The 12571-nt window shown below is 46.6% G+C and overlaps 1 protein-coding gene across 6 annotated transcripts in view; it reads right to left on the bottom strand.

Moving 5' to 3' along the window:
• The window catches only part of KANK3 (KN motif and ankyrin repeat domains 3), a 54998-nt gene that overhangs the window by 12969 nt on the left and 29458 nt on the right, over window positions 1–12571 (bottom strand). For all 6 annotated transcript variants that reach the window (XM_053292766.1, XM_053292763.1, XM_053292767.1 and 3 more), the window contains exons 4-9: window positions 12464–12563; window positions 10629–10889; window positions 9118–9208; window positions 7794–8013; window positions 3498–3640; window positions 2250–2450 (exon numbers count right to left, since the gene is read on the bottom strand). In XM_053292766.1, the coding sequence (XP_053148741.1) occupies window positions 2250–2450; window positions 3498–3640; window positions 7794–8013; window positions 9118–9208; window positions 10629–10889; window positions 12464–12563 (1016 nt within the window). The remainder of the gene's footprint in view (window positions 1–2249; window positions 2451–3497; window positions 3641–7793; window positions 8014–9117; window positions 9209–10628; window positions 10890–12463; window positions 12564–12571) is intronic.

Raw genomic sequence — 12571 nt, 5'->3', positions numbered from 1 at the left:
AGCAGTTTCGCAAATCGGAGTCCTCCTTTATCTTCTTTAGTAATTACTCATTGGGTAAAAAGGTGTTTTCCTCCTCCTTGTCAAGGTGGATTCGCACTTCCATTTCTCAGGCCTCTACCTTTGCAGGAGTTCCTCCTCCATCTGGCCTTGTGGCACACTCAACGCGCAGTGCGGCTACTTCGGCCGCGTTTTTTACACGTGCTATTGCTGGACATATGTAGGGCAGCGACATGGTCATGCCCTACCTTTGTGAGACATTACAAAATTAACACTATGTCGTCTGCTGATGCCTCCTTTGGCAGGCAGGTTCTTCAGCAGGTGGCAAAGACATAGGATGCAGAGAGAGGCCCTCCCAGTGGATCCTGTTGTTGGATGCACACCTTATCCTCTACTGGAGAATGGAACATTGTATTTACTTGAAGAGTTGATTCTCATCAGGGATACAGAGTGCATCCGCCCCACCCTTCTCTCTGCTAGTGGTTTTTTGTCTGCATTTATAACGATTTCTTGTTTGGAGACAGTAGTCTATTTCTTGGCAGTTGCCAGGTACTCTTCAGGCTTTCTCTGTTTGCCTGTCTCTTGACTATCTGTTTGCTGTTTCTTAATGTATTAACTTTATCCGGGTTTTTGTACCCTATGCACCGTTGGCCGAGTCAGTCAGAACTGGGGCTTTCAGGAGAAGCTCCTTCCACTCACAAAGGAGGAGGCTGCCCTGGGGCCCTTGGTTTTGATTTAATCCTGTCTAGGAGCTAGTGATGACAAGAAACCTGCCGTTGGATGCACTCTGTATCCCTGCTGAGAATTGACTCTTCAGGTAAGTACAATGTTTCACTTTGCATTACTTTATTAATACACAGAGAGAATGTAAGAGGTGTGTGTGTGTGTAATGTATGGGAAACTTTGGCAAAGAGGACACAGCACTGGAAATAAAATAGCATTTGGGTCAGGTAGTTTGAAACACCAAAATCTAGAAAGAAATTCAGAATTTGGAAAGCTTCCCTAGAAAGAAATATGTAATTCTCTAGTCCAGAGGTTCCCAAGCTTGGGTCCCTAGATGTTTATCATGTCTATAAACCACTTAACATCCCAAGGTGGAGTAGAGCAATTTTAAACAAAAGAGAATATTTAAAAACAGATTTAACAAAATGCCTGAAAACAGGTGCGTTAAGCAATTTTTTTTTTTTAAAGACAGGCAGAGATGGAGAAGCTCTTATGACAGAAAACACATTCTAAATACAACTCCCATCATCCAAAATGACCTTTGGTCATGGATGATAGGAGTGGTAGTTCAGCAGCATCCGTGAACCCAAGCTCTCATTTGCATTATATGTCCTATCAGGGTTTTAAAAAATACCTTCAAGTTTCTGAAGTGTTTAATACAGTCTGGTGGGTTTTTAGTTCAATCTGTTTTAGTTGATTTTAAACTGCCCAGTGCTTTGCAGGTGGGGCCATAGCTCAGTGGAAGAGCATTTGCTTTGTATGCAGAAGGTCCAAGGTTTATTTTTTAAAAAATGCTTTATTTTTGTGAGCTTCCCCACATAGTATTGCACTGGAGGGGCAAAATATAAATACTTTAAAATAAATATTTATTTACCATATTTCTATACTGCCTGATATAGAAATCTCCAGGCGGTATACAAGTTAACATAATATAAAAACAATATAACAGTTAAAAATTCATAACAGATAAACAGTCTCAATAAAACTTAAGTCAGAGATGTAAGTTTTTGGCGGTATAAAAATATCTTAAATAAATAAAAATAAATAAATAAGTAAAAACAAATTTAAACTTCAGTTAAAAGCCTGGAATAAATAAGCAACCTTAGGAACCTCAGTACTAGTTCATGCTTCAGCTTAAGCAGCCTGTACTACAGTGTTATGTCAGTGGTGAGACATGTGAATGTCTCTGATCATCAACTAGTCTGCGATGGGACTAGAAGAGCCAAGACACAGGCTGTTCATCTAAAGCTCTTTTGCCTCTGGGATTGGCACTCAGTGGGGAAAACAGGACACCACTCACTGGATTTTGCTGTAATGCAAAGAAAAGCAAAAATTCTTTGTGTGTATATATATATATATATATATATATATATATATATATATATATATATGTGTGTGTGTGTGTGTGTGTGTGTGTGTGTATTTGGTGACTAGAAGCCTGAAATTGTAGAAAAGCAAAGGCCATGTGCCCCAATAACCCTGCATTTCAGTGACTGAATGGAGCAATCTGCTTCTGGATCAGATCTTACATTATCCACGATGGAAACATCACAGGCAGGCTGAGACAAGAGGAGTCTAACGGTCCCTGCCCGCCCATGCTCACAGGCACACATGAGTGCCGTGGAGCCCTCTTCATCCTGAAGGTTAATGTCTGCCCCACAATCCAGCAGGGCCTCCACCATCTCCTGCCTTCCGTGGCTGACTGCAAGCATCAAGGCTGTTTGGCCGGCCTGGAACACAGACAAGAGATAATTCCTGTCAACAACAACAATAATGGTGGGACCATAAAATTGAAAAAGTTGAAGAAAATGAAGATGTAAAAATATTATGGGACTTCCTACTACAAACAGACAAACATCTGCCACACAATACACCAGATATCACTGTAGTTGAGAAGAAAGAAAAACAAGTCAAAATAATCAGCATAGCAATACCAGGGGATAGCAGAATAGAAGAAAAAGAAATAGAAAAAATCACCAAATACAAAGATCTACAAATTGAAATTGAAAGGCTGTGGCAGAAAAAGACCAAAATAATCCCAGTGGTAATTGGCGCCCTGGGTGCAGTTCCAAAAGACCTTGAAGAGCACCTCAACACCACAGGGGACACAGAAATCACCACCAGCCTTTACAAAAAGCAACTTTACTGGGAACAGCCTATATTCTGCGACGATATCTATAACAGCAACAACATTGACAATAAAATTCAGCCATCCCAAGTCCTTGGGAAGGACTCGATGTCTGGATAAAACAAACCAGTCAATAACACCTGTCTGATTGTGTAAATAAATAAAAATAATAATTTTTATTTCATATTTGTTCTGCTTTTCTTTCCAAAGAAAAACTCAAAGTAGCTAACAAAAGAATAAGGCAGGCCAGTAGCCAGCCTAAACATTTAGGGGGGTCTGAAAAAAGTACGGAGGCAGCTTATTTGGCCCCTATCAGTCCTAAGTGCCAGCAGCATTCAGTTATTTAAGTTATTTGTTCATAAAGAAATTGGGTAGAGAGAAATTTAAGGGAGCAGTTCTGTCCTAGAACCCCCCAGCTATGGGTCTGAAGGCACTCAATTTTTAAAAGCTATCAAATATTGCTATAGAAAGGTAACGTTTCTATCTTTATTCATTTTGTATTGATCGCACATTTTTGGCACATCACAAAATGAGAAGCAAGGAAGCTTCTGAGTATGCACAGAAGGCTTATGGTTGCTCCCAGAAAAGGGGGAGTTGCTTTCATTGCTGGAAAGTTGCTGGTTCCTCACCCCCACTCACAAACACGTACTTGGCTGGCTTTGGCATTGACATTCCCCATTCCAAAGAGTCTCCGGACAACAGCCATGTCATCTTCTTGTTCCACAGCCGCCAGCGCAGCCAACATGAGAGCCGTGTAGCCGGCTTTATTCTGGTGGTTGACATTACAGGCCCCTGCAGCAAAGGAAAGAAAGGAGGACATTGGCAAAGGGACTGTGCAACACACAGGGCCCTGCTGGCCTATCACCAAGATGGTGGGAAAAAAAGATTCTGCTCCTAAGGCCCCTTCTAACTCAAGGAGTTTGAAGGGACTTTGGAGGTCTTCTGGTCCAGTCCCCTGAAACCCTTAGCAGAGAGCCCACTACAGCATGAGGCAGGCTGTTCCACCACCCAAAAGCTTATACAGTCAGAAAACCCTTCCTAATGTCTAACCTGAATCGACTTTCTCATAATTTAGAGAGCGGATCTTGTGGTAGCAAGTATAAATTGTCCCCTTTGCTAAGCAGGGTTTGCCTTGGTTTGGGTGGGTGACTACATGTGAGCACTATCTGCTCTAAGATATTTCCCGTCAGGGATGGGATTGTAGCTCAGTGTCAGAGCATCTGCTTTCCATGCGGAAGGTCCCAGGTTCACTCCCTGTCAGCATCTCCAGGTAGGACTGGGAAAACCTCAGAGAGCTGCTGCCAGTCAGTGTAGACAATACTGAGCATGATGGACCACTGGTCTGACTATAATTCTAGTGTTCCTAATTTTTATCTGCCCTCCAGATATTTGAAGGCAACTCTCCTATCTCACCTTCATTTTCTCTTCTCCAGCCTAAGCAAAACCAGCACTTCCCAGCATTTCTCATAATCCTGGGTTCCAGACCTGCTGTTTTTTCTCTGAAATAGTATTAGATAACATTTTAGAGTTGGAAGACACCTTGGAGGTCTTTTAGTCTAACCTCCAAGCTCAGTCCAGGAATCCCTGACAGGTGGCCATCCAGCCTCTGCTTGAAAACCTCCAGCAAAGATGACCCATCATGGTGTGAGGCAGGCTGTTCCTCTGTCTAACAGCTCTCACATTTGGGAAATTCCTCCTAATGTCTAGCCAGAAATCGACTGCCTTGTAATTTCAAACTGTTGGTTCTAGTCCTCAGAGAATAAGCCTGCTCCTTCTCCAGTGCAACAGGCCTTCAGATATTTGAAGACAGCAAGCATCCACATCTGCTCTTCTCCAGGCCACATATCCCTAGCTCCTTCAACTTGCTCAGCCACTAATTTGCTTCTCTTGGTCAGGCCACAGCAATTACATGAGTTCTAGGGAGAACTCTTCTTTCACTGTATCCTCAGCAATCCATCCAGGATGTGCACAAAAACTGGTTCAGCGCTCCTTTTCTGGAGTGCTGAACTGGTTTGTAAGTCTGGCATTCGAGCTGGTTCAGAGGTGGAGGGTCCCTTTAAGGGGCAGGGAAGGTGCTCTTACCTGCCTCGCTGCCTTACCCCAGCCAGTGCTGTCCCCAAAAGTGTCAGTGCAGGGCTGCAGCGTACCTCCCTGCAACCCTGGTCAGCATTGTACCAGAAATGGCAGATGTGCGTGCACACATCCCTACTCTCCGGTCGATTGAAGGCTGTAGGGATATCTCTCTTCCCATAATCTTGGAGAGCCAATGCCAATCACAGTAGATGAAGGGTTAAGAACATAAGAAAAGCCCTGCTGGCTCAGGCCCAAGGCCAATCTAGTCCAGCATCCTGCATCACATAGTGGCCCACCAGATGCCTCTGGGAAGCCAACAGGCAAGAGCTGAGGGCATGCCCTCTCTCCTATGACTACTCCCCTGCAGCTGGTGCTCAACGATGGGTTCCCAGATGTTGGGCTACAACTTGCTTCAACTCTAGTCACAATGGATGATGGTAGTTGTAGTCCAACATTTGGGGACCCAGGGTTGAGAATACTTACAGTAGATCATAAACCCCTGCCAACTTGGCAAAGAGGCACCTTTCAACATGGTGATTCTCTTTATTTAGCAGGGGGAGAGTAGCTGGCCCTATTCACCCCCAGCACAGTATCCAGTGGCTGGTGTCTATCTTATGTTTCTTTTTAGATTATGAGCCCTTTGGGGACAGGGATCCATCTTATTTATGTATTATTTCTCTGTGTAAACCTCCCTGAGCCATATTTGGAAGGGTGGTATAGAAACAGAATAAATAATAATAATAATAATAATAAATTCTATCTATCTGATTTATATACCGCCCTTCCAAAATGGCTCAGGGCGGTTTACAATTAAAACAAGCCACTAAAACAATGAAAAGTTAAAACAAATTAAAAACAATATAACAACAATTAACAATTTAAAAACATTTTAAAACAACAATTAAACAGTTACCGTAATTAAAAGCCCCAAAATCAGGTTAGAATTTAAAAACCCTGGAAAGCCAGGCCAAACAAATACATTTTAAGGGCTCTCCTGAAGGCTAATAAAGAATTCAAATTACGGATTTCCGCAGGGAGCGCATTCCACAGCCCCGGAGCAGCCATAGAGAAGGCCCGCCTCCGAGTCGCCACCAGACGAGCTGGTGGCAACTGGAGACGAACCTCCTCAGATGACCTTAATGTGCGGTGGGGATCACGCAGAAGAAGGCGCTGACTAAGGTAACTTGGGCCTAAGCCGTTCAGGGCTTTAAAGGTAATAACCAGCACTTTGTATTTTGCCCGGAAACATATCGGCAGCCAGTGCAATTGTTTCAAAATAGGCATAATATGATCTCTCCGGGTTGCCCCAGAGACCAATCTGGCTGCCGCATTCTGAACTAATTGAAGTTTCCGAACTACGTACAAAGGCAGCCCCACGTAGAGCGCATTGCAATAGTCAAGCTGGGAGGTTACCAGCTGGTGCACCACTGTTTTGAGGTCATCCTCCTCAAGGAATGGACGCAGCTGTCGAATCAGCCGAAGCTGATAGAAAGCACTCCTGGCCATGGCCTCCACCTGAGAAACCAGGGTGAGGCCTGGGTCCAGGAGTATTCCCAAGCTGCGCACCTGCTCCTTCTGGGGGAGTGTAACCCCATCCAGAAGAGGAAGATCTAACTCCTCAGATTCTGAGCCCCCACAATGAGCACCTCCATCTTGCTTGGATTCAGCTTCAATTTGTTCTCCCTCATCCAGCCCATTACTGCCTGTAGGCAGGCATTTAAAGAGTGAGTGCCATTTCCTGAAGATGAAAAGGAGAAGTAGATTTGGGTGTCATCAGCATACTGATAACACCCAGCACCAAATCTCCTGATGACCTCACCCAGCGGTTTCATGTAGATATTGAAAAGCATTGGTGACAGAATGGAGCCCTGAAGGACTCCATATAACAGCTCCTGCTTTGAGGAGTGACTGTCACCAAGCACCACCATCTGGGATCTATCCGAGAGATAGGAACGGAACCACTGCAAAGCAGTGCCCCCTATTCCCAACTCCCCCAGGCGACCCAGAAGGATACCATGGTCGATGGTATTGAACGCCGCCGAGAGATCCAAGAGGACCAACAGAGTCACACTCCCTCTGTCGATTCCCCGGTAAAGGTCATCCATCAGGCCGACCAAGGCTGTCTCAACCCCATAGCCCGTTCTAAAGCCAGTTTGAAATGGGTCTAGATAATCAGTTTCCTCCAAAACCGCCTGGAGCTGGTTAGCCACCACCCTCTCGATTATCTTGCCCAGCCAGGGGAGATTGGAGATTGGCCTATAACTATCCATCGCTGAGGGATCCAGGGTAGGCTTCTTAAGAAGAGGTCTAACTATTGCCTCCTTCAAACAAGGAGGCACCCTCCCCTCCCCCAGCGATGCATTTATGATATTAACTAGGCCATCTCCAACAATCTCTCCGCTAGATCGAAGCAGCCAGGTCGGGCAAGGATCCAGAGAACAAGTGGTAGGCCGTACCGCTCCAAGCACCTTGTCCACATCATCAGGAGTCACAGATTGAAACTCATCCAACCTAACACTGCAAGAGGGATTGCTGGATACCTCCCTCACAGACCCTGCAGAAATAGTGGAGTCCAAGTTGGCCCGAATACAGGAGATTTTATTCGCAAAGAACCCACTAAAGGCGTCACAACAGAGTATCTCTGGGAGCTGATTTGAGGCAGAAGGAGCAGAAATTATACTCCTCACCACCCGGGATAACTCTGCCGTACGTGAACCCACAGACACAATGCGCAATACTGAGCTAGATATGCATAACATGAAGCTACCTTCTACTAAGCAAGACCATTTATCCTGTACGATCTTCTTTGAGTGACAGCAGCAACACAGGCTGTTCTCAAGTCTCCACTGCTTGGAGAGATTCCTCCACTCACCTGTGTCCAGCAGAAGCTGGACAATGTCAAAATTGGAATGAGAGACACTGTAGTGGAGGGCTGTGTTGCCATTGCCATCCGAGAGATTGACAACATGGGCCACCAGGGCCGGTGAGATTTCGGAAAAGGCCAGGAGGTGCTCAGCCACTTCGCTTGCCACAGAGGACTTCTGGCTGGAGACACGGAACCATTCCTGTAGGACGAGGCTGGAGCTAGAGAGCTAGAAGCCAAAAATGGAAGGGAAACCATGAGCATGGGACCATGCTGCTTTTTCAAAGAATAAGGAACAAAATACAGCTTCACATTCAGAACAAGTTCCTATTCATTACAAAAGAAATTTAGTTTAGCAACAAGTCTAAGTAAGAGTCCTTTCCATAGCAAGGAACTGGGAACATAACTCCTCAGACCATTGGTCCATCTAGCTCAGTATTGTCTACAACAGGGGTGTTAAACTACAGCCCTCCAGCTGTTGGCCTGCAACTCCCATTATCCCCAGTCACAGTAGCTAGTAGCCAGGGGTGATGGGAGTTGTAGGCCAACAACAGGTGGAGGGCCGCAGTTTGACACCCCTGGTCTACACTGACTGGAAGTAACTTCTACAAGGTTTCAGGCAGGAGTCTTTCCCAACCCTATCTGGAGATACTGCCAAGAATTGAACCTGGGACCTGCAGCATGCAAGGCCCCATTCCCTAAGGAATGGGGCCTTGCATTGAATACGGCCCCATTCCCTAAGGGGAAGATCTTAGTCACCCATCCAAATGTAAACCAGGGTAGATCCTTCTTAGCAAAGGGGATAATTCACACTCTTTACTGTGAGGCCAGCTCCCCTCCCCAAACTGACATATTCAATGAGCCGTTTTTGGAAGGGTGGAATAGAAACAGAATAAATAAATAAATAATCTAACATAACAGCCCTGCAGGATCAGGCCCAAGGCCTATCCATGTTGTCCCCCGTGTTGTCTCCAGACTAGCTGGTGGCAACCATAACTAGACCTCTCCAGATGATCTTAATAGGCGGCAGGGTCTATGCCAAACACAGCAGTCTCTGAAGTACCCTGTATCCAAGCTGTTCAGAGCTTTGGAGTAATAGCCAGCACTCTCCCCTAAATAGAAAAATATAAAAAGATGCTGTCTACCAAGTCGGACTCTGGGTCCATCTAGCTCAGGACTTCTTACACTGACTGACAGTAGCTCTCCAGGGACTCAGACCCTAGACCCAACTTGTGATAGGATGATGGGAGTTGTAATCCATCAACATCTGGAGAGTCAAGGTTGAGCATCCCTGGGCTAGCCAGTCCAACTTGCCTTCAGCACATCAACATACCATCTCTTTGCTCTTCGAGGCAGCTCCGCCATGGCCAAGGTGGCTCCGAACGACCAGGCAGGCCTCTCTCATCCGCGGACTCAGCTCAAACATGTTGGAAGAGACAAAGACGAGGAGGTGGACCATTAGGGTTAGTTGCCATGCAGTCTTTGCACAATTCAGAGCAATGAGCTCCGAATTGCTCTCTTAAGTTATATTAGCTGGGCCGGGCACAGAGCATCTGTGCCTCTAGCTGCCTGCTCTGCTGCCACCTCCCCCCACCGCCATTTTCCCTGTCACCGCCGTTTTCTCTCCCACCCACCCCTGCCCACCTGGCTTCTTCCTCTGCTGGCCAGCCACCATCATTGCCTTCTCCCCCAGCTGCAATTACCGCTGTTTTGCCCGCCTGTCCCCCGCCATTTTGCCTGCCGCAGTTTTCTTCAGCTGCTATTTCCCCCTCTCCTACCCACCCCGTGGCTAGCCTATCTGGCAGCTTTCCAAACTCTTGTGAGATCTGCCACACATGGGATTAGCCACGGGTATGCCTTAGAGAATTAAATATATAGATTATAGGTTCTCTCTTAGCTGGTTATATGGGAAGCTGCCTTCTGCCGAGTCAGACCCTTGGTTCACCTTGCTCAGTATTCTCCACACTGACTGGCAGCGGTTCTCCAAGGTTTTAGGAAGAAGTCTGCCAAGGATTGAACTTGAGATCTTCTGTATCTTAGAGGCAGATGCTCTATCTCTAAGCTTCAGCCCCATGTTTAAAGTGGCAGCTCTCTTCTATTTCGCAGAAGAGCAACTAGGCCTCTTTAGCCCAGGGTAGCATCTCTGTAGCAGCTGTGGCTGGCTTCTCCCTTTGTGTTTCCTTTTGGATTGTGAGCCCTGTTCTGTGCAGCCTTAGAGCCACCCCATGAAATGACAATCTACTGGGCCCATTGTAGAGATAGAAGAACAGAGGCAGAGAGAGAGAGAGAGAGAGAGAGAGAGAGAGAGAGAGAGAGAGAGAGAGAGAGAGAGAGAGAGAGATGACCAAGGCTATTCAACATGTCCACAGCAGGGGATGTGATCTGAAGCCACATTATTATTATTATTATTATTTATTAATTCGATTTCTATCCCGCCCTTCCAAAAATGGCTCAGGGCGGTTTACACAGAGAAATAATAAATAAATAAGATGGCTTTCTGTCTCCAAAGGGCTCACATTCTAAAACACACACAAGATAGACACCAGCAACAGTCACTGGAAGTACTGTGCTGGGGGTGGATAGGGCCAGTTACTCTCCCCCTGCCAAATAAAGAGAATCACCATGGTAAAAGGTGCCTCTTAGCCCAGTTAGCAGGGGATCCATCAGCTCGGGCAAAGCCTGGTTCCTTGTTTACACTATAGCAGGGAGAATCCACTTCAAGGAAGACAACAGATATGCCTCCACCCCTAACTCTTTTCCCTGTAAGCCTTCGGGACCAGAATGATGCATGGGACACCTTGGGGAAGCTAGGAACCCTCTCACCATAGCCTAAGTGGGACATACTTCTCTTTCACTTCTGGAAGGGCCAACTCTGCATCATCCTCTTCATCGGCTCCCTCTTGCTCACAGCCTAGTTTTCCCTCATTCTGCATCACCCTCAGAACGGGACTCTCGGCGTCACTGTCACTGCACTCCAGAGTGGCGACCAAGTCCTCGTCAGAGCTGCCGGTGCTGCCAGCCATGTCACTGTCAGAGCTGAGGGGAGGGCTCTTCCTGGGGGGCCTCCCCTGCCCCTCTTCCTCTTCACTGGACGTGCTCTCATACCTGCCGTGACAGATGTTGGGGGTCAGGCTCCCTGGGGGAGGCTTGGGGTGCAACTCGGATGGACACCTCACTCAGCGCAACAACCACAAACCCAGGTGATGTCCTAGCTTTGCTGTGCTAATTTAGCATCTGTAGCAGGAGAGAGGACTCTGGTCTAGACTGAGCCCTAAATTAATATGCTGTAAGTATTAAAATTAGGATAGCAGCGTGGCCAAAGCCCCATTCAGCCATTATGCTGTAGGGATGTGCATGGAACCAAGAAACGTGGTTCAGTTCAAATTTGAATCAATTTGTGCCGAGCCACATTGTTCGACCAAACCAATTCGGTGGTTAGGGCAGCCAAAATACTTGTAAAGGGGAATCCACTGAGGATTCCCCTTCACAAGTACAGGGGTGGGGGACCCTGCCAAAGGTAAGGGTGGCCAGACGGAGGTGGCAAGGGAGAGAATAAGATCCTTATCCAGCTGGCGTAGAGGCCAGAATCAAGCTGCCGCCGAGTGAGTGGCTTGGAAAAGGAGGGAGGACTGCACACCCCTTTTATGTTGTACCTGTGTTCAGATGTCTGTATACTCTAATGTCTAATCCCCTTTTCAAGCAATCCAAATCTGTGGCCATAATCGCCACATTTTGTGAACAGAACCCAATTCAGACATTATGCTGTACAGGTGTCTGTACACTTGTACATGTGTTTGTGTGAATGACTGTACCCATGTTCATTTTAAAAGTGAACCAGGATACTGGCCCTCTAAATGCCTAATACAGATAGGGAGTGTACTTCTGTACCTGCGTTCAACATAACGTGAATAGCAGTATCGGTGCACAGATCTGTAGCTGTATACATTGTACACTCAGACAAGTGTAAATAGAGCTTCTGTTATTTTTGCCAATTACTGATGTCATGAACGGTCACTGCGCTTCTGGACTTCTGCACAAAACGGTCACCAGTTCTACCTTTGGGATTTCATGGTCTTTTGGTGCTACTGTTGGCAGTTGGTTTGTGTGTGTGCACATGTTAACAGAGGACAGCACTCTTGCATCTGACAAAATGGGCTCTAGTAGGCATGAATGAATGCTTTTACTCCAACTGTCTGCTAGTCCTCAAGATACCTCAATGTTTTTATTGTTGTTGCCATGAATTTGAACAGATTCAGAGGAGGGTAATGAGGACCACTCAAGATGGTGTCTACACATGCTCAAACACCACTTCCTTCCAGATGCTGCCCAAAGGCTTCTGGGAACACAGAAGTGGAGCAGCATGGCTTTTTCAAACACACAACCTTGATGCTTAATATAAACAGTGCCGCGCTGCGGTGGGGTGGGGGCGCACAGAGGAGGAGCAACCGAGGGGCAGGTAAGACCTGTTTTCCTCCAGTTAATGTGACCGCCCCCCTGCCCCGGATATGTACAAAAAGCACACACACATCCCACATGAGAAAATAGACTACAAAAGTAATCCTCCCACCACCCTGAAGGCTGTGTGGGGGGAAATGAAGTTAAAGCATGCTGCTGCCTGAACCATCCTGGATCAACCCCTCCCACCCAATCCCCAAGAGAGAAAGCAGAAGGATTCGTACTCGCCATTCAGAACCCCCACAAACTGCAGGCTCTTTCTTCCACTCCCAGCATCCGTCCTGGAAGGGCCGTCCCGCTTCTTCATGATGGATTTGAGGGTTCCTGGGAGG

The sequence above is a fragment of the Hemicordylus capensis genome, chromosome 2, assembly GCF_027244095.1.
Source record: "Hemicordylus capensis ecotype Gifberg chromosome 2, rHemCap1.1.pri, whole genome shotgun sequence".
In the NCBI taxonomy this organism is placed as follows: domain Eukaryota; kingdom Metazoa; phylum Chordata; class Lepidosauria; order Squamata; family Cordylidae; genus Hemicordylus; species Hemicordylus capensis.
Note: the sequence above shows the minus strand (reverse complement) of the source record. Positions and strands in the feature narration are given on the sequence as shown.